This window comes from Etheostoma cragini, chromosome 15 (genome assembly GCF_013103735.1).
Source record: "Etheostoma cragini isolate CJK2018 chromosome 15, CSU_Ecrag_1.0, whole genome shotgun sequence".
NCBI classification, from domain to species: domain Eukaryota; kingdom Metazoa; phylum Chordata; class Actinopteri; order Perciformes; family Percidae; genus Etheostoma; species Etheostoma cragini.
In genome coordinates, this window is record NC_048421.1 from 1768138 (window position 1) to 1791278 (window position 23141).

At 42.0% G+C, this 23141-nt stretch overlaps 1 protein-coding gene across 1 annotated transcript in view; it reads right to left on the reverse strand.

Moving 5' to 3' along the window:
- Positions 1 to 15669, reverse strand: part of rtbdn (retbindin) — a 20503-nt gene extending 4834 nt beyond the window's left edge. Inside the window, exons 1-6 of the mRNA XM_034894401.1 lie at positions 15413 to 15669; positions 11787 to 11967; positions 11564 to 11663; positions 10274 to 10402; positions 9500 to 9596; positions 3 to 286 (exon numbers count right to left, since the gene is read on the reverse strand). Of these exons, the coding sequence (XP_034750292.1) occupies positions 3 to 286; positions 9500 to 9596; positions 10274 to 10402; positions 11564 to 11663; positions 11787 to 11946 (770 nt within the window). The 5' untranslated portion in view covers positions 11947 to 11967; positions 15413 to 15669. The remainder of the gene's footprint in view (positions 1 to 2; positions 287 to 9499; positions 9597 to 10273; positions 10403 to 11563; positions 11664 to 11786; positions 11968 to 15412) is intronic.
- Positions 15670 to 23141: the final 7472 nt, after the last annotated feature.

Here is a 23141-nt window from a genome sequence, read left to right on the forward strand (position 1 = left end):
ACTGGGGCAGGCCCGTCTTGGTGGTGTCCAGCTCCTCTGGGTCATCCTGCTGCGCCCTGAGGGCGGCCATCACGTCTTTGTCTGAGGGACTGAGGGTCAGGCAGCCGCAGGGTCGACCTCCGCCAGCACCAGCACCTCCACCACCACCTCCACCCGCTCCACCCTCTCCAGCCTCTCCACCCGCTCCACCCTCTCCAGCCTCCCCCACGTCCTCCGGCTCATCCTCCACAGTCAAGAAGGCGTCGCCCCACAAGCTCTCGCAGAGATCCCTGCCGTGCTGGTACATCTACACACACACACACACACACACACACACACACACACACACACAGAGACAAAAACACACGAAATGTTTACAGGACAGGAAGTGAAGAGATTAAATTTAAAGTATTTATAAAGCACTTTTCTAGTCTTGACAACTACTCAAAGGGCTTTTACATCATGAGGGAACCATTCACACACTGTGGCCGATGATGCCGTACAAGCTGCTCGTCAGACACACACACACACAGATTTACACTGCTAAATCAAGGTGCCTTGCCCAAGGACACTTCAACATGGGAGTGCAGGGCCAGGGATTGAACCATCTACCTTCTGACTGGCAGACAGCCGCTCTACCACTGAGCCAGAGCCGCCCCAAAAGGTTTGAACATGGCACGCACCAATATTCATGTCATTTGATAACAGAATGGCTGAAAATCATGTGCATTAATTGTGAGAACCATGATAATTGCTGAGGAAAATAATCCCCCTGTAACTATTCTCCCACTATCTTCATCAATCTGAGAAACCGGAACACAAATAATATCGAGGATGACTAGGCCAACTTTTCACTCCTGCCAACCTAAAAAGAGGCAAACATGGTCTGATGTTACTAGACTAAAGGAGGTAGGGTAGGAAACACTGACAGAACTGTTGCTCCATTGAGTTGCCGGTCCAGTGAGAGAGATTGAGGGGGAAATGACACAAAGTTGAAGTTACTTTAAAACCCTGAAAGATTCGGGGATTTGAGAAAATCATTCAGGACTTTGAGCCCCAGGAGCCTGCTTTCATCTTTTATAATGCAATATACGTTAAAGGTCCCATGGCATGGAAATGTCACTTTTAACATTAATATGGCTCCCCGATGGCTAGAAATGGGCATAGGTGTGAACCGAGCCCTGGGTATCCTGCTCTGCCTTTGAGAAAATCAAAGCTCAGATGTGTCGAGCTGGAGTCTTGCCCCTTATGAGATCATAAGGGTGAAGGTTACCTCCCTTTTCTCTGATTTGCCCGCCCAGAGAATTTGCCCCCTCCCCCCCATGAGAGAGAGACATGACGGCTTTCAAATTAGCAAAGTGAAGGTTGGTCAAGGCCCGTAACAACGATTACATCATTGTCTTGTTGTCAGTTTGTTTGCGTAAACACATTTTCTTTGTTAAAACGCGAAGAATTAGTGACATCAGCCGGGGTCTTAACGTGTATGACAGGTAATTGTTGATTTTGTTGAGATATGCCAAAATTGTAATTACACAAGTGATTATTGTTTGGACTTTACATTTGTATTATTATTTCAGCTCTTACTTATTGGTACTTGACCCGATACAGGTGCCTAGCAACCAAAATGACGACAGGGAACACAGTTAGAAAACACGTTGCGCAATAAAGAGCTGTTGTTTACTTCGTAGGTCGTGTATTTTGTGTTAATACATAACCTGGGTCACATGACACTGATATATTACCCAAAGATGTATTGATTCAAAACTTCAATAATAATCAAAAGTTAATAAATAAATAAATATTTTAAAAATTTTACTAAAAGAGACAATTATATTGTTAATCGTAATTATTTCTGAGACAATTAATTGTACAGCAACATTTGCAATTGTTACAGCTCCAGTCACGGGAACTCTTTGGTGAGTGCTGAAAAGCTCACACTTGTATCTGAAAGCTCTCATGTCTGCTCCTTCTTTACAGCATTTTCTGTCGAGCCTTGCAGAGTACCCGGCCAGATCTAAACTCAGGGGAAAGGTCCCTTTCTGCAGCTTTTGTGTTGCTATCTGATCGGAAATTCATTACAGCGCCCCGTCTTTGTAAAGTCGTACTTTGAGGAAAAACTCCTAATTACTGCTGACATTGGCTTTACGCTTTCTGGAGCTTGAACGTTTACATTTTCTCTTTAATAAGACACGGATTAAAAGATGTTGCATGACTGAAGAGGAGAAAACAAAACTCAACATTGAAGCTGTTTAACAGCACGCTCAGAGAATAGTTGGGGAAGCTAATTAGTGAAGTTTCAGTGTGACACATACACACACACACACACACACACACACACACACACACACACACACACACACACACACACACATAAGCAGTCTTTAAGACCCGTTGCCAAAGCAAAGGGGCGGAGCCAGTTGTTGTAAACCTTCGGGCTCAACCCTGATCTTGTGTGGGGGGGATTTTTACCCCATTTACAGCAGCTATGTGCACTATTTTTTTTCAAGGTGTTTGATAACAGAATGCCTAAAAATGTCTACATCATTTGGGGAAAAAAGGATAGTTGCAGAGGTAAAGAATCAACCTGTTTTCTATTTAACTGTCTTCATCAGTCTGAGACCAGAACACAACTAATGTGGATTAGGATATCCTACGATTTGGTTTGCATGCATGCATTTTAGGTGCATACTACATCTTAAAACCCGTTTATGAGAACGTGTTACGTGGGTAGAGTAGGAATCACTGATCTTAAAACAGAGGGGATATTTTCCCAGTAACAGTAACTTTTCCTCCACCGATTTGCTGGTCCTGTCAGAGAGACTGAGGGGAAATGACACAAAGTTGAAGACGTTTAAAGCTCTATAATATTCAGGGTTTTTGAGATAATATTCAGGGTTTGAGCCCCCCCACACACACACACACACCTGCTAAGTCACCGTCTCTGTCTCCTACTGTAGCTCATTTTGTCCCTACTTAACTCCCCCTGAATCCTCTTTTCTGTACCTGCTTATCGCTGCACTCGCTGTTTGTAAATCTCCCTTCTTTTCCCTGTTTCTCTGTAACACCCACCCCGCCCCTCACCCCTCCGTCTGCTTCCTTTCATCCTCCTGTCTGTTGGGGGATTAAAGACGGAGTCGCACAGGGGGCTCAGAGGAGGAAAAGCTGCAATATATGTACCGCGCTCAAAGGACAAAGAGGTTGTTTCTCTCCACTACATTTATACTGTCTGTCTGACGCTCAGGTCTTATTGCAGTGACCTCATCACACACACACACACACACACACACACACACACACACACACTTCTGTCCTTTCCCCAGGCGGACATGGTAATAGACGGCATGGTGTGAACCAACAAGTGAGATATAGTGAAATTTCCCGGGGCTCCCTATCACGTCCTTCCCATCCTTATCTTATTCCATTCTGCCCTTCTCTGTCCGAGAACCTACAACAGTACACATGGTGTGAAAAGAAAAACAGAAAAGAGAGAGCAGGATTTTAATCAGCGACCCTGACCTTGATGAAAAGATACATTTTTTCTCAAAGCAGTCGTCTTTTGAAATGATTATTTCGGCCGGGGGTCAAGATAAGAATTAGAAAAAGGCCAATTTCATTATGTAATTGAAAAGAAATGATCCAGATGGAAGCACAAATTACCACAGTTATGCTTATTGTACAGTTATACTTCTTAACATTCACACTCACGACTTATTGAGACTTTAGCTTATTCAACGTATCTGCCAGAGTTAGAGAAGTTCTTACATTCCCTTATCATCTCTGTGCATGGCGTAATGCGCGTTATACAGTAGCCGGAGCCAAGCTAGCATGCGCAGCTGTGACGTCATCTGATCGCAGAACCTCTTTATACCATAGACAGTTAAAGAAATGGACCAACAGATCCCGTTGTTCTGGACGGAGACTAGTGAAGTCTATTAGAAGCTCTTTCCCGGTGTTGCTGAGCGTTACCGCGCAGCTGCAAACTGAGCTGGAAGACGTAGATGTGACGTGAGCAACCTGTCTGAAAGCTGTAAGTCTTCTGGTAGCTGTGCAAGAGAAATCTCAATCATTCCCAATCAGCAGAGACGGAGAGGTAGGTATGTGTTAGGAGATAACATAGGCACAGGCAAATAACTGATAACTAACATGCTAGTTAATGATGGAAATTAAACCTGAACAGCTGATGTAAATCCAAACTGTCTGCGAGCTAACCCTGTACCATACGGTAATTTCTCTACTGTACGACAGTAAGTCGTGTGTTTATGACACAATCGTTAGCCTATTTTTACAAAAACGTCTGCTATAACGTGAGATACAAGGTAACGTAGCTTTTTATACATTGTCGTGTTTCTTTAGAAATAAAAAACGGACAAATAGAGTCTTTAAACACTTCAGATGTAAAGTTATTCACTGTCAACGTGATGCCAACATTAATGGCAGTCAATGGGATGCTAATGGAAAGTGATGGTTTATTAGCATCAAAATGGTGCCATAGGAGCTCCGCTCAGAGAGGAGATGTGTGTAGTCACAGTGTGTACACATAACAAGGTTGAGTTGCCTCTTCATGCCAGACTAAAAACACATTTTTATTCCCTGGCTTTGAATCCACCATGAGAACTGTGTGTTGTATTCTGTATATTTATTGTTTCATGTCACTGTACAGCACTTTGGTCAACGTGGTTGTTTTTAAATGTGCTTTAGAAATAACGTTTGATTGATTGATTGACATGAGACAGCCATCTTCTAACCTCATGCACGCTGGGAGATTCTCCACAGAAGCCCAAGCACTGCTGCTGCTCCCGTTTTTATCACTCCATAAACCAGAAAATACATCAACAGCCATAAAAATATCAATTTTTGCCACATTTTAAGGTACAACATGTTTCATAAATCAGGCTATAAGGGATATTTGAACAACAGCCGTGCGTAAAAAGCTTTAGAATATAGAAGAATATATAATATATAGGTATACAGAAGTGAAAGTGCTGCTGAAGTGGACTTTTATGGCTCAGAGTCTGAGAACAAAGACTCTTTCACAATAAAGATATGGATTGTAAAATGTAGACATTTTGAAGACAGATATCAACATGAAAACTTCCCCAGCTGATTACTGACATTAAGACAATTATTAAATGTATAACAAGTTTTCTAAAATGTTATTCATTTTGAATGTGCAAATGCCAGCATAGCAGTGTTGACGCAGCCTAAGAAAATCATTTTATCACAATTTTTGGTACTGTTATGTTTAAATATGCAAATGAGGCATGTCTAATGCTTACTTGCTTAATGATTACTGACTTTATAACAATTATTTTACATGTACAATTTATTATTCTATTTTTATATATTAATTATTATTTAAGTTTCCCGAAATTGTCTTGTTTGACGATGCAAATGAGGCATAACTAATGCTAGCGTTTGGTGAATGTAGGAGAAATGTAAAATAGACAAAGTGTAGCACTATGAACACCTAGATGTGTATTTTAAAGGTTTGTTTCCACTACTCTGAAAGAAGACATGCTATGGAATGGAGACAGCCCAAATCCTTAACAATAAAAAATTAGGTTTTTGCCTGTAGTATCTCTCTGTAATATAAAAAGCCTTTACAAAATCATTTATTATACAGCAGATTCTCCCATTAACGCCCATTTGTTACCCCCTTATTCTCGGGACTTCTTCCCAGTTAACAGTTTATGGTTTCCTACATGTACACAATATTTGCTCAGTAATCTGCAGGCTGTAATCTTCAGTAACTTCACACGATCACTTCCCTCTTGCTCAGAACATTAACTCCCTATATCTGATCCACAGATGCCGCTGTCGTGTGCCAACCCTCGACACACACACACACACACACACACACACACACACACACACGCTCTGCAGATGTAACCTCATTCCCACAAAATCCGGCGCAGGAAGGGTGTCTAATGCCGAGATAAATCAGTCCTTGGCTCGCAAATAATGTTAGCAGTGAGTACAAAGACAAAGGGAGACACAGAGTGCCAGAGGGATTTTTGCATGCAGCGGATGTGTATGTGTGTGTGTGTGTGTGTGTGTGTGTGTGTGTGTGTGTGTGTGTGTGTGTCTGTGTGTGTGCATTGGCTTGTTTCTATGCAAATTGGCAGCAACAGCAAACAACGAACTGTACGATAAGTTCAACAATACAAACACTAAACCAATGCTGCATAATATCATATTTAAATTTCTCTCCATATCCAAATTAATCAACGTGTCCACATGGAGAATTACAACAGAACATGTCCCAGTTTTCATGCAGCTACTGCAGTAGTGTGCAAAACACTGTTAGCTCGCGAAAAAAAAAGGGTTCTAAAGGGTTGTGCTCATTAATCAGAGGTGTGTTCTGGGCGTAACATGCAAACAACCAATCAGTGTCATCTCCCATTCCCTTTAACAGCCAGTTTGTACCTTGGCGCGTTGCTATGAGGATGGCAGATATGCGCCGCCATATTTTTATTTTTAAACTTTTGCATACAGTATGTGTGGTTGTGCTTTTGCGCGTCCTTGTGTGTGTGTGTGTGTGTGTGTGTGTGTGTGTGTGTGTACCAAGCATAGTGTGCGCTTGCATAAGTCTAGGCCCATTTTACCAATGCGCTGTTAAAAAAACAACAATGAAATGCAGCGCTATTGACATTAGACCAGGTTTTTGTTGGTCAATGGTGCAATCACTTCCCGCTGCCTCAAGACAGCAATATGCCCAGAATACACCTGAACACACCTCCTGTAAGACCAGCATGCCCATGGGCACAAAGACGGGTGCAGGTGCATTGCTATTTAAACGACGTGGGCACAGGATGGGAAATGAACAACTGTGTCGGTCTTAAAATAGCAAAGACACTTGCGCCGGGTTTTGCGTCGCCGTGTGTTTATGCACCTGATGGCTGTTTTCCACAGATTGGCTCAGAGGTGTGGTCATGTGACAGTCAGCGCTTTGGAGTTGCAGGGAAGTGACATCATGATGCACATCTGTGCTGATACACGTGTGTTTAGTGTTTTCCAAACAGTGTGAGGCTGACATTGTGCTGATGGCGGTGCACATCTGGGCCAATGTTTAGCTCCGTGAGTGTAAGGTTTTGAGAATTGTGTAATACTTTTGATTTCAGTGCGCAAGCATCGGCAAAAACTGTAGGAGTGAATGTTTCACGGAAGGCTTGTATCACATGGATCCAGTTGTCTTAACTCATGTTTGGAGGACTTGTTGGTTGCTTTCTTATGTTGCACATCTCCAAAGTGCTGTGAGCTCAGACGCCGACGACGCCCATTGTGAAATCTCCCGTCTCTGCCAACCGCAGAGGAAACCAAATAAAGCTTTTACTGCTGCGACCTCCGAAAATGATTACGAGAGGCAGGCACTTGTTTGCCGTGTCTCTGAAGAGCGGCGGATTTGTTGAATGCACTGAAAGCGGTGACTCATTTCTTTGTATTCAGGAGCGCTTCAAAACACATTTTGAGAACTACTTAAATGTATTGGAGCCTATTTATTCCCATTAGTGGCATCCTACATGAAAATGGACCAATGCAAGCACAAAACACACACACACACACACACACACACTCACACACACGCACACACACACACACACACACACACATACACACTAAAACACTCAGACATCCTGTCTTTGTAATTTTCTCTCACTAAATTTTCATTTCCAGTCATCTAATATCCAGCGGAGAGCCATTATAGTCAGAAGTCTGGTGTCTGGGTGGGTGTTTATTTGTTGGTGTGTTTCTCTCTCTTTGTGTGAGTGTGTGTGTGTGTGTGTGTGTGTGTGTGTATGTGTGTGTGTGTGTGTGTGTGTGTGTGTGTGTGTGTGTGTGTGTGTGTGAGAGAGAGAGAGACACGAACAAAAAAGATAAAGAGACAGATAGATAAAGGTGAACAGAAAGAGATAAAATGGGGAGGAGAGACAAATGTATAGATAGATAGATAGATAGATAGATGGATGGATGGATAGATAGATAGATAGATAGATAGATAGATAGATAGATAGATAGATAGATAGATAGATAGATAGACAGATAGCAGCACAACAGCCCCCCTGTAACTCTTTTTAAATCCCCAGCTGTCCTCTGTCCAGCGAAGCGGGACCAAAGCGTTTCACGCTCCAGCCCACCGAGCCGCCCCGGCGCTGTTAACCCCCCGCTTACCGCACACTCACTGGACCACCAGCCCGCACACTGTGACACAGCACCTGACCCTCTCCGTGCAGCACATGGCTCGAAAGACAAGCTCCGGCATTGGGATTCAAACCAACGCTGCCTGGTTTAGAAAATCTCTGCAGAGGCGTGACCGTCTCCGCCTCACATAATGCATCACTTCATGTTCTTAGTGATCCTAACATTGCTCGTTACAGTCCTAGTCTCACGTTGCCAGATCTGTCTTCCCAGCGCTTTGGAGTAACGTCTGGCAACACCACAGATACTTTGCAGGATTTTTTACATTTCTTTAAACCAGTCACAGTTGTTTTGGGGGGGGGGGGCTAAGCTTGGGATTGAGCGACGGACGGTGGTTCTGCAAAATAGCCTCAGGGAAGAACTTGTTTCGGTGGAACATTTGCAAAAGAAAGCGCCGTTAACTGTTAACAAAACACAAAGTGCTCTTACCATTGTCTCGCCATGTGTACTTTGTCCATGGGATTGCCAAAATGTCCCAATCATAGAGTAAATGCCGTGCATATATTCCTTGTAAATCTTTGCAATCCTTCACCTCAAGAACAAAGCAGCTGTAGTTGATCTTAGTTGAACATGCTTTGCTAATTAGCACTGACAAGCCCCCTTGTGTCTTCCGCCCAGGTCAAAACTGAAAATGAACAATTTTTCAACACTTTTTTATCACTTTTTCAACATGTTTGGGATGCTCTTTTTATCACTTTTAGACACTTTTTCTTAATTTTTGTCACACTACCATCAGTTTACTGTACACATCATAACACCAATATGTCACCAATAGATTTACACAATTTTCTTTTTTGAAGTCATGGTCAAGAAACCTAATTTATAAAAAATATATTACGTTTTTTTGGGGGGAGATGAAACAACCAAAATTCAATAAAGTAGTAAACTGATCCTTCGTTTAACTTGCAAGAAGCGTAATATGGAACCATCCATGTAACATTTGGACAATTTGGATGAAAGAATCCCAAATTTCTGATGTAGAAACTTTTAAAAACGGGGCAAATTTGACCCCAGGAGACCAGGAGGGACGTGGAGGACAGCTGATAGGAGTGGTATCAGTTTCCCAGGTGTTTGGGACACATTTCGACCTGATAAGTATACAAAAAGTTGAGAATATCATTAAAGCTGAATGAAGGAAAATCTGTACTAAATAATCAGGGCGATCCATTCAGGAGTTGTAGAGATATTAAAGTCTGGACCAAAGATGTACACTCTTAAATGAGTACCCATGAAGACAGAAAACACCAATTGTCAGATTTCTCCAGATGGAAAAAACCTCAAGGTCCTAGGTTATGTAAGCAGCCAATCACAGATCAAAGCCTACCTGCTGATACGGGACGCAGGTCCCAGTGCAGTTCTGCCCCCGGGGGTCTCTGGCCCAGTTACGAGCACACGTCATGTCCATCCTGCAGGCATCAAACCTGAGGGAGAGATGGGTAAATTCTCAAAATGTAATATTTGAAATCACAAAACATGAAACTATAATTCTTTAATTTGAATATTTTCTCCTAGATTGGTTTTTACACTTGTTTTTTTTGTATGTATAAAAGACACGAGGTAGACACTGAAACCCAAATTGCTCCCGATGCTGCGCCGTGTGTGTGTGTGTGTGTGTGTGTGTGTGTGTGTGTGTGTGTCTGTGTGTCTGTGTGTGTGTGTGTGTGTCTGTGTGTGTGTGTGTGTGTGTGTGTGTGTGTGTGTGTGTGTGTGTGTGTGTGTGTGTGTGTGTGAGACTAAAGAATAGAAAAGCGCTATGTAAATGCAGTCCAATGGAAAGTGGCGAGCACCCCTTTCCGGTGGGGGCGGGACCTAAATACTCACTGTTGTCATGTGAGCAAGATGGTCAGAGTTCAAGATGCAATGTGATGAAGAAGTTATGTGTCACATGTGTATGAACACTTCATGCAACAGTACATACTTTGTAAGGACAACTGCAGTACATACAGTACTAAAAGTCTAAAGGAAAAGTAAGAGATGAGGAGCTCAGCCACCGTTGACGGGACCCACCACGCTGTTGTCACACTGGCTGCTAATCTCTCTCTTGACAGATAGTGATTTAGATTTAGATTTGATTGGCAATGTGTTCTGGCAGCCTCACCAATCACGGCAGAAGCTGTGGCAGAGCGGCACGGCCTGGATGTATGAGCGGCGGTGGGGGTGAGGCCAGCGCGCGGCATCGGGGGAGCAGCGGTAAAAACACGACACACGCTTCAGGAAGCCTTCACACCTGAGGAGGGAGAGACACATGACTCATACTGTACATTCAAATCTTCTAATTACTTTGTTGATTCACAAGGCAGGTAAAGGTGACCAGACATGCTGTAGGAGCGGATATTAGTGTAACATGGGGTCCGACATGTTGTGGTTGTAATACTCTAAATAACTAGAAACCTGAGACAGAGACAGATAACTTTGTTAAGCAGCACTTTACTCTTCTTCCTACTTCATCCGCGCCACAACAGCAAAACTTCCTTGTTTGACTCAATCACATGCAGTTGAGTCTAACCAATCAGATGCTTCTGTAGCAGAACTTGTGCTTCAAGCAACCCGTAACACGTGTTTTACAACCTTTAACTGGTAAAAGTCTCTGGAACGGGACTCGAACCCGTAACTTACTAGAGACAGGCAGAGTGTCCCGGTACTGCTCCATGGCTATGGCCAATAACTTTTGGTTTTATATAACTTTAGACCATGTGACAGATTTTGAGTTTTTGGTGCTTGTGTGTCCCATGTCAACCTGTCTTTGTGTTATTAGTCCTTGTTGTCTCGTCACCCCTGTCATGTCAGTTTCCTGTTTTATTTTGTAGTCTCTCTGTCTCTCTGGTGTCGTGTTCTACTACCTGCCTTGTGTGTTTTCCTGCATTTGTGATTGTCTGCCCTGTTCACCATCAGCCCTCCTGTCTCCTGTCCCTCAGTACTACCCACGTTACCTTGTGTATGTAATCTCTGTGCTTTCTTTGTCTGTTGTCCGGCTGTTGTCGTTATCTATCCCTACTTCGCTCCTTGTGTGCTTGAGCCTTGCCCGTTTCCACATATTCCCCATTACTTTTGGGATTTTCTTCAGGTTCTCCATCTGTTTCAGACTTTTGGTTTGTTTTTCCATTCGACTCTACCTGCTTAACCATTATGTTCTTCACTTGGGTCCAAATCTACCTTCCTAATGTTGCAACACGGGGCGCGTCAAACCGAGGGTGATTGCAGATATATTTAGACAGTGTGAGAAGTGTTTTTTGAACAATAAAGCATGTAAACATGTTTTAGTAGAAACACAAAATAGCCTACTAGCATGAACCAGAAAACTGTATATGATAGGTCTCCTTTAATATCCTGAATACCTTGTCTCTGTACACACATACAGTATGTACAGTGTATACTGGGTAAGACTTACGATGAGCTCAGAGGCCCACACTTGTCCCAGGGATCATTCTTATTGCTCTCAGAGGGAACATGGGAGATGTCCTGGATGTCTTCTTCTGTGCAGCAGCTATCTGTCAGCAGCAAAAGACGGGAAAACGTTTCAGCCAGACCAGAGATTAGGTTTGATATTTTCACTGCCGGTTGTCTTTCCACCGTTAAACATGCAGTGGGTCAAGATAAACACAGTCACTCACTGTCAGCGTACAGCCCACACTCCCTCAGCTGTGGCTCCGGGCCGGGCGTGGCCTTGTGCTTGCCGTCTTGAAGACACACCCCCTCGGAGCGGGCTCCACCAATCAGTGCGGTCGCCAGATAAGCGCAAACCAATAGCAGAGGGCGAGAGGTGACACCCATCTCTACAGCCAAAAATCAGGTACTGGAAAAGAGTTCAAATGTTGGACAGCAGCAGACAAAACATATTCTCACCTGAATCACCAGCAATCAAAGACAAAGCATGTGTACAACCGCACACACCTCACACACACAAGCACATCCCACAGTGACAAGTAAATGGACTGGTGAGAGAGTCCTGAGTGTGCCAGAATATAAAGACTCTAGAAAACACAGCGCTTCCAAACCGGGGAAAAGAGTTTGCATCCCGGGGAAAACGCAACACCTTCTGAGACGTTTTTGTTGCCATTTTATTGTCACTTTCTCAACGTTTTGGTAGCCTGTTTGGACGTTTTTGTCACTTCTTTTCAATGTTTTTGTCGCTTCTTTTGTCTCAATCCGTGCCATTTCTATTAGCTGTTTGCAACATGAAAAAAAAAAGGATTATAAACCATTTTATTTCTGTAGTTTATACCTGACTGGCCAGCTGACTACTCTATTGGCTGCTGTTGAAACAGTGAGACGTCTCTTACTTTTAAAACCAGACTCTGAAGACTCAACCAGCTTAGTCGCAGCAACACCATCAGCTGGTTTAAGTTGAGCTGAGAAGGACGAATCTTCGCCAATCTTAGGTCTGAACTGGGATTAACTCATTCTTAATTTAAGCAACTTTTACTCTTTACTTCTCATTCTGTATTCAATCTGTCTTGTGCTGTGGCAACACCTGAATCTCCGCTCTGGGGATCAACGAAGGTTTATCTTATCTTTAGAGCTGGGTATCAACACTGATTTCCTGAGTTGATTCGATTCCAACTAACAAGGTCCGATTTGATTGGGGTTTGATTTTCAATGTTGATTTGGATTCAGATGAAAAACCAGATTACCTCGGATATGAAAGAGATTCTATAATTGTGAATGGTTCCCTTTGACCTGATGCATTAGTCAAAGTCTCAATGCCTACATTTATGAATTGACCCAGGAGCAGTAACACTAATGTAATCTTTATTTAACACGAACACTGTACACTACAGCAAGTCAACACAATAAAGTGCAGCTCTACACAATCTACAGTCAGCGAGTATCGAGTGACATTTCATTCAGATATCTTGTGGTGAGAGTCCTTTTAAAATGGCCATGCCATATTTTGGAGCATGGCACATAGTTGGTACCAATGGATTCCTTAGTTCTTCTAGTTTCACATGAAACAGACAGAGATCGATCTGGATTTAATGAATGAAATCAATTTTGAATGGGAAACTTATCTTATCTTATCTAAAACATTACATCCACAGAAGTAATACTTATTGTCGACACCTGTATAGACTTTAAAGTCAAACATGTTGGATGTAGAATCCTTATTCTCATGCCTCCTAATTTCACTCACGGTGGCCTTAAGCGGTTTACAGTGGGAGTGATGCCGAGAGCCGGATGTTTACCTCCGTGTGTGCTCTGCGTGGGGTGACCTAGTAAACAGGGTGAGCCTAATTAGGTGAGACTGCAGGCGCCGTGCGACAACAGACGACATGCGTAGTTGGTTAATCTGACAAGAGGCTGGCCGATGTGTGTAGCCCACATTACACAAATTAAACAAATCTGTTGGACTTGGCGCTGGGCAGCACCGGTCTGGCCCTGACATCTCACAACAAAGATAAACAGTAAGCAATTAAAAAAAAAAAAGCCAGAAAATCCACTGTTAACCTTTTTTATTACTAACATGTAGGGATGTAACAATTAGAGCCCGACCGATGAGAGATTTTTAAGGCCGATACCGATGTAAATATTTGGTTATTTAAAAATCCAATATTCCGATTTATCCAAAAATCCAGAAATGCATTGCAAAACATGAACACATTTCCCTAACATTAGTTATTTGTAGTTATTCATGAGTTCTCACTAAAATAATATAATAATAACTTGTTTTATTGTCACAACAGAATATCAAAATGTATTAAAGTTCTGATTAATAAAATGTATAAAAATACAAACTTAAGATATGAAACTTAAAGTCCTTTAAACAAAAACACATTAACAAAAAAGAATCAGTGTTGCTAACAGGGACGTTGTAGAGCGTCCTCTGGTGGACAGACTATGCAACGCCATCACTAACAGGGACGTTGTAGAGCGTCCTCTGGTGGACAGACTATGCAACGCCATCACTAACAGGGACGTTGTAGAGCGTCCTCTGGTGGACAGACTATGCAACACCATCACTAACAGGGACGTTGTAGAGCGTCCTCTGGTGGACAGACTATGCAACACCATCACTAACAGGGACGTTGTAGAGCGTCCTCTGTTGTTTTGCACATTTTAAATAAAAAGGCGCTGTTTTCACTCATTTGTCTGCAGCTCATTCTGTAAGTTCACTTTTTTGTCAACTAAACTAAATTAGCGACGGCTTCCAAAAACCACCGGCAGCTCATGGAGCTCTGTAGCCTGTTCCCAGTAACCTTTTTTCCGGTTAAATGTAACTGTAAATTGCGCTAACCCTAACAAACACGTGGGCGTACATTTCCGTGCGATATCGGGGACGCGTCAGACCTTTAGGGGGACTAACCCCTAATGACAATGTGACACGGATACAGTGCCTTGCAAAAGTGTCATCCCCCCCCCCCCCCCCCCCCCCCCCCCCCCCCCCCCCCCCCCCCCCCCCCCCCCCCACACACACACACGGCGCTAAATCAGTAATTTCATTAGCCGATTATCTCTGAGCCGGCTGCTGAACAACGTAAGCTAACGTTTTTTTGACGAGAACGTAACGATATAAAACAATGGATTAAACGTGAAGCAGGTGGCCTAACCTTGAAAATGAAGAATAGAAGGATTTCAAATCACCAAAATGTCTCATTCCACACCAGCTCTCTACAAAACATACTCAAAATGAAGCTCGGTCAGCTGCCTTTAGATCATTCAACACGTTATGTGCATAAATAAAAAGAAAAGCTGCAACTTAAACAGCTAAATCAAACCAAACCAAAAGCAAATGTCCATTTTTTCCTTTGGAGTCTGGTCTGCACTTTATGGCGTATTTGTTTTCATCTCCTCTGGAAGAGCATATTTTTATGTACTGCTGAATAACATTGTCTGAACAAACCTTTTAGAAAAATCAAATACTTAAAAAAATGTTCGGTTTTCCCAATGGAGTCTGGTATGCACTTCATGGTTTTTTAGTTTCATCTCCTGTAGCGGTGCATTTTTTTTTTAATGCACAGCTGAATCATGTCATCTAAACAAACCTTTAGAAACAAAATCACTAAAAACTAAATGAGCAGTTTTTTCCATGGAGTCTGGTGAGGCTCATTTGAGAGTCTACACTGACCTCAAGGCACTTTATGGCATTTCTTATTTCACCTGCTAAAGCACAGCATATTTCTAATGTAATGTCATTTCCTATCAACCTGTAATGTTGCTGTGGTAATGATAATAATCCATCTACATTTTACTCTAAGATCTAAAACATCTCACATCATCGTGTATTCATTATTATTACTACCTGTCGGTGGGATGAAGAATGCTCTTTCTTCTGGTTTTCGGCTCCTCTGCTGGAGCGTGTTTCCTCGGTGTCTCTCCGGTGTGTTGCTGTGAATCTAGCGTCTGTCCTCGTTGGTCTGGTCCTCTCCTCTATCGTCTGTCTGTCTGTCTCTCTCTCTCTCTCTCTCTCTCTCTCTCTCTCTGTTTGCTGGCTGTGATCTCTGCTTCCAGGGGGGCCACTGCTCGCTACTTTGTCACCAGCTTATATGAAGGACGTTTCAGTCACTTCCAGCCAACTCACCCCCCCTCCCTCTTCCCAAAGCTGGGATGTCCTCTCTCTTTCTCTCTCTCTCTCTCTCTCTCTCTCTCTCTCTCTCTCTCTCTCTCTCTCTCTCTCTCTTCCGTCCCTCCTTGTCACACACACACACACAGAGAGAGAGAGAGAGAGAGAGAAAAGACTCCCTTCTTTTAATCTCCCAATCTTCTTGTTGACAGCCCTCCTTCCATCAGACTTAGTCCAACCAATGTTGTACATGAAAACACAGAAAAACAAACTGACTTTTCAGATTGATTTAAAGGCAACACGGCCTCCATAAGGGATGTATTGCCCTTGATGTTGACAGAAGCATTCACAGGTGGTGGTGCTGAGTCACACCTGTCCTCCCCCCAGCCCTCTCTCTCTCTCTCTCTCTCTCTCTCTCTCTCTCTCTCTCTCTCACTGAGGTCAGAGCTTTTTCCAGATGACAGGGTTAGAGGAGGGTATAGCTGGGATTTAATACTGCTATGATATGCTGAGGACAGGGAACACAAATCTCTGCAGAACAAGACACCGCAAACTCACAGGGGGAAGCTGCAGCGTGTTGCAAAACCCTTGCTGTCATCGTAAAGACAGAGTTCAGTTGTTTTTTTGTGTCAATGGATGCTAACTGGAGCTGCATGGTGACCATGCACGCAAAGCTAAGAGAAGATGTATTCCCTGCGAGTGTGTTGGTAACCATTTCCATTTCCTGGCAAACAATAATAGGTTTCAATGGGGTTGTATGGAAACATGCATGTTGCCAGGGGGTGTGTTTTTTCCACCATGTGTGTTGTTATTGCTCCTGCCTTTTAATCTCACCTCCCTTTGGACCTGGTGTGCCAAGGTAATCCCTCTCTCTCTCTCTCTCTCTCTCTCTCTCTCTCTCTGAGTGACCTCCTAAGGCTTTTGGCCACAGAATGGCAGATGGAGAGCGTGTCTTTTGGCCTAGATACGTCTGCCTAAAAAACCAAGCTTGTGAAATTGGTGACATGCCTTAGACATGATTGGTTTGGGCAACAAAAGCATGCAGGGACAGGAAGGAAGGGACCCGGACCGATCGGCCATCACATAAACACACAGATTGAGTGCTGATGCAAAGGGCTCAATGGAGACTCGATTCATACTGAACAGTTGCAGGAGGACTGTATTTCTCGGGATGAGAGCAGGAAAACAGCTCTCCATCTGGAGGAATAATGGTAGCTTTTGTGTGATGTCAAGTTTTCATTTTGTAGCGCCCCCCAATGGCCAGTGTTTGCCAAATTTGGTAGACAGCTCTTCAGAGTGAATGTTAAGTTTTACATCCACAGCATTTACTTCGGAGATATGCAAAAGTATTTTTGTCGCTAGTTACAAAAATGTCTTTGTTCATAATTTGAAAATTTTTCAGAACCAAGCAAAATTCCATTGACAACTTTTTGTCAGGTTCATACGAAGATGCTACATGCGATGTTTCAGGCAGAACGGGCGAAAACCCCAGAAGGACTTTGAAAAAGTAGGTTTTGCACCTCTTATCCATATTGTATAGATGAGGAAGAAATGAAGGCTCGCTCGGACCCTGATGTCCACCAGACTGTTTCATAACTGCTGAGGTTTGTCATCCCCAGAGCACTTTATTTCTGGGGATGGGGAGCAGAAAAACAGCTCTCCATCTGGTAATTAGAGGAGGAATAACGATAGCCTTTGTGTGAGAGCTATTCAGGGAACAGAGAGATAGAGGGAGGATAGAGGGAGGACAAAGCAGGCCATCGCTGCTCTCTGTGTACCCTTGTTGTTGTTCTCATTTAACAAGGTTGGGTCCCTGCCTGAGCTTGGGCCTCAGGCTGGCAAAAAAGTGTCACCCATCCTCGTGGGCTCACTAACTGACAGACATTCATTTCCGCCATGTTAGATTGTCTTTAGTGATGTTACACTGACCTATTTAACAATCTGCAGGGAGTTTGGAGAACCTGTTAAAAAGCTACTTCTGTACTTCTGTCTACATGGACAGCTCAAATTGAGTATCAACTTACTTTTTAATTCAATAAAAGCTGCTTGTTTTCAGTTGATTTACAAATCACTGTGATGCTGATGTTTAGTAAAGTGTGGAAACTATAGTTAGTTTATTTGGCTTAAAACAACGGATAAACGGTTGAAATAGTTAAATCAAAAGCAACAGAAACTGTCAAAATAGTTAAAAGCAACAGATAAACAGTTGAAATAGTTAGTTAAAAGCAACAGATAAACAGTTGATATAGTTAGCTAAAAGCAACGGATAAACAGTTGATATAGTTAGCTAAAAGCAACGGATAAACAGTTGATATAGTTAGCTAAAAGCAACGGATAAACAGTTGAAATAGTTAGCTAAATCTAACGGATAAACAGTTGAAATAGTTAGCTAAAAGTAATGGATAAACAGTTGATATAGTTAGCTAAAAGCAACGGATAAACAGTTGAAATAGTTAGCGAAAAGCAACAAATAAACAGTTGAAATAGTTAGCTAAAAGTAACGGAAAAACAGTTGAAATAGTTAGCTAAAAGTAACGGATAAACAGTTGAAATAGTTAGCTAAATCTAACGGATAAACAGTTGAAATAGTTAGCTAAAAGCAACAAATAAACAGTTGAAATAGTTAGCTAAAAGTAAAAGATAAACAGTTGAAATAGTTAGCTGAACTAACGGATAAACAATTGAAATAATTAGCTAAAAGTAAAAGATAAACAGTTGAAATAGTTAGCTAAAACTAAAAGATAAACAGTTGAAATAGTTAGCTTAACTAACGGATAAACAGTTGAAATAGTTAGCAAAAAGTAACAAATAAACAGTTGAAATAGTTAGCTAAAAGTAACAAATAAACAGTTGAAATAGTTAGCTAAACTAACGGATAAACAGTTAAAATAGTTAGCTAAAAGTAACAAATAAACAGTTGAAATAGTTAGCTAAAAGTAAAAGATAAACAGTTGAAATAGTTAGCTAAACTAACGGATAAACAGTTGAAATAGTTAGCAAAAAGCAACGGATAAACAGTTGAAATAGTTAATAAATAAACCAAATAAACCTATTATCGTACAGGACCTTCATTATTAAGGAGTTTGATGGCCTGTGGAACAAAGGAGGGCCTAGATCTGTTTTTTGTAAACTTTGGAGCACAGTATCGTGGTTATGAGGGCAGCAGTTCAAATGAGGAGGTAAGGGGGGGGGCTCCTGATTACCCACAATGCCATTTGCCTTTCTCATTATTCTGTTTTTATATAAACTTTCCATACTTGGGAAAGGAATACCCGATAGTTTGCTGGAAGTTATTGACAAGATATGTAACTAACAATATCAACTTTTATATATTTAACTGTGTTTAAAAATATCCAGTTTATAATCAACAATAACATAATATTTGGAACATGACCGTTGTAACAAATATGAATATATAAACTAATATGTTGGGGACCACTGGCATATTACATGTTAAACATACGGAAAATAAGCAGAGAGACTTTAGGATCGTCTTATATTTTCTCATGATGATGCAGATCCAACGCAGAGGATCTTAGAGATTATCCAAAAACATTGGGAACCCCTTAAACTCTTTAAATGCAATCTGGTCATTTTGAAAGCTATTCTGCATTTAATCTCAGCCAGATGTAGTTTATTAGTTTGTGACGTTTGACATTTGGTGGTAAAAGAGACTGCGAGTGTAGAAGCTACTTTTCGACTGAAAGGCCAGATTCATTGACTTTTCAGTCGACAGAAATGTCACTGGTCAAATACCAAATTGTTGGTGTTGCTCATTAAGAATTGGGCTAAGAGGAAATGTTTGAAATGTCAGCAAGAGTCAGAGGTTTGCAGTTTGATAAATGGGAACAATGACTCAGATTTAAGTTTTTCAATTGAAAAATCATTCTGTGAGGCCACAAGCTGAACCCCTCTTCCTAATTAAACTGTTCATATCATGTTTTTTTGGCTTTTCCCCTTTCCTTTATTGTGTTATATATATTTTTTGTTCATGTAAAAGGTTTACAAAGTGAAAAAGCCCTAAGTCCATCACTCACCATCTCCAACAGGATACGCCCTTATACTCTGCTTCTGACTGGCTAGTAGTCCTGGCTACTAGTCCTTCCCTAGGTACTGTCATGGCACGCCCTTATACTCTGCTTCTGACTGGCTAGTAGTCCTTACCTAGGTACTGTCAGGGCCCTCATACTCTGCTCCTGACTGGCTAGTAGTCCTTACCTAGGTACTGTCATGGCACGTCCTCATACTCTGCTTCTGACTGGCTAGTGGTCCTTACCTAGGTACTGTCAGGGCCCTCATACTCTGCTCCTGACTGGCTAGTAGTCCTTACCTAGGTACTGTCAGGGCCCTCATACTCTGCTTCTGACTGGCTAGTAGTCCTGGCTACTAGTCCTTCCCTAGGTACTGTCATGGCACGCCCTCATACCCTGCTTCTGACTGGCTAGTAGTCCTTACCTAGGTACTGTCAGGGCCCTCATACTCTGCTTCTGACTGGCTAGTAGTCCTTACCGAGGTACTGCACATGTGTGACTCACAACAAACAGAACAGAAGTGAGATGTCTCACTCTGGAGCTAAGACAGAGAGCTCAACACACAGGGGGAAAAGAGGAGCTGCAGCAATGTGCAGTACAACACAAATACAGTGTTTTTAGAGAATTAAACCATGTAAACCACTGTAAAAGTACAGTTATGAACCTAACAATGAGCATAATATGAGGTCATAATACTTTATTTTGTGTCTAAAACCTGCTGCACTGTGACCTTTCTGTCCAAATTCAAATATATGATGCAGATGTGATATGACAACAGATCATATTTAAATCAGAAATCTGCACACAGGAATATATTTCACCATTTATTCAAAGCCAGAGTTTCAATTCAACCGATGTTTTTGGAATGTAGTTTTCTGTACAATCCGCTGACGGACATTCAAGCAATATGACATTAAATTTAAATGGACGTCTACAATCCACTATCACACACATTCTCTTTTAATTTAAAGAACATTTCACGAAATCTTTTAATCTAAATATCCAAAACTCTTGTTGTTGTAAATATATCACATAAAAGTCACAGATTCAATCTGTGCAATTCATTGGTTGCATAATTTCACTGTCCTGTCTTGTTAAGTTGTTTTTTTGTTGGAAATCCAAAAATAAGTGACGAAGTCCCAGTTCTCCACCCTGTGGCCTCACAGCAGCACTGCATAGTATTAATGCCCATTCATTATTTACAGTATAATCTATAGCTAGGACTCTCATTTCATGTGAAACACATACTCTAAATTATGCGTCCTTCTTGGTAAAAATGAGTCTGACTTGACTTTTCAGATTTACTTTTTTCTTTCACATCCTTGCAGCATAAAGTTGACATCATTTGAGTTTAGCCACAAAAACTGTTCATTTCATTTCATCTCTCATTCTGTCACGTTGTTGTGAGAGAAGAGGTTCAGATCTTTGACGAGTCTTTGTTTCTTGCTAGTTGCCGCTTGGTCTTAATCTTCGTTCCTGGATGTTCCTCCCTAAGTTCATGGCCAGGGTAGCAACGGTATAAGTGGATAAGACCATGATGGCGCTTGCCACAAACTGCGACGCGGCTCCGCGCTTTGCCACACACCTCCACCCACGCCTCTGCATCTGAGCATCCGCTGCCTCCGCTGTCTGAACGCCGGGCTCCATCACCTGCTGCTCGGCCACGCACTGCTCCTTTAAACCTCCTGGAAGGGTCGAGGAACTGAAATGTCAGAGCTCCTGTGCGTGTGTCTCTCAGGATAGATGGATGTCCTTCCTGTTGAAGCTCAGAACACTTGTTTACCTTTTTTCATCTACTCGGCCTCGTTTGCACGCGTCAAATCCTCACGCTCAGCTGGGTGCCGGGGTGCGTCAACAACACCTGTGGAGGAGGATTGGCAGGAGGAGCAAGGTCTCCGTCAGTGCAAGCTTTCCAGACGGTGCTCAATAATTGAGCGAGCAGAGGTCAGTCAGTCTCAGGTTTCTTGTATTTCAGGACCAAGGTCAGCGCCAAGCAGAGAACAACAGCCTGAGTACAGGGCGTCCAATAGGAAGCTATCACCGCCTACAGTCACCCTGCTGTGATGTGCCACAGCCACACAATGCACCCTGTTGGGTAATGTTGTGAAACGTTAACCCTCGTGTTGTCCTCGGGTCAAATTTGACCCACTTTTAAAGTTTTTTACATCAGAAATGTTGCTTTCTTTCAACCGAATTGCCAAAAAATAAACTTGGATGCACGTGTGCATGGTGTGAGGAACCTTGGATTCACTCAACATCCTCTGATCTATCAGTCAAAACTCAAACATTAGATATAATGTAATATTATTTATTGCTTATGGACCATTTATTGGAAAAAAAGGGTTGAAAAAAGTCCAAAACCCAAATCAGTTCATTATTTTTAAAGTTTTTTACATCAGAAATATTGGTTTCTTTCAACCGAATTGCCCAAAAAATAACTCGGATGCATGTATGCGTGGTGTATGGAACCCATGCACTGTTCTTTGCAGGTACAATCAATGATTTCATAGCATTTGAATAAGAAAAAAGAATCTCCTGATTATAAATTTATTCTGATTTTAAAAGTCTTTGATTCACTCAACATCCTCTGATCTTAACTATTAGTCAAAACTCAAACATTACGTATAATATAATATTAACTAGGTTTCTGGACCATTAATTGGAAAAAAGGTTAAAAAAGTGACAAAAATTGTTTTAAAAAGCGTCAAAAACAGAAAAAAAGCAACAAAAAAGTTGTGAAAAAAGTGCCCAAATCAGTTCTTTATCAATTTTGACCCAAACGAGTTTTCACCAGAATGAAGGAAGAGAAGGTGGAGATCTCCATCACATGTGTATTTATGTTGTGTGTCATGTGTATTTATCATATCATGTTTTATGCATTTTTGTGTGAATGTGTGTGTGTTGGATACCTGCGGTGAACCAAATTGCCCTCTGGGGACATTAAAGACATTTCAAGGTCAAGGTTTCATTTCAAGGTTACCCATGAAAAGAAATGTTCACTTTTAAGGTTTCAGCCTTAGACCTTCACATAGGAAATTCACCTGATGAAGGTCTAAGATGATACCTGATGAAGGTCTAAGATGATACCTGATGAAGGTCTAAGACGTTAAATGATGAAGGTCTAAGACGCTACCTGATGAAGGTCTAAGACGATAAATGATGAAGGTCTGAGAAGATAAATGATGAAGGTCTAAGACGATACCTGATGAAGGTCTAAGACGATACCTGATGAAGGTCTAAGACGATACCTGATGAAGGTCTAAGATCATACCTGATGAAGGTCTAAGACGATACCTGATGAAGGTCTAAGACGATACCTGATGAAGGTCTAAGACGATACCTGATAAAGGTCTAAGACCATACCCGATGAAGGTCTACAGTGATACCCAATGAAGGTCTAAGATGATACCTGATGAAGGTCTAAGATGATACCGGAT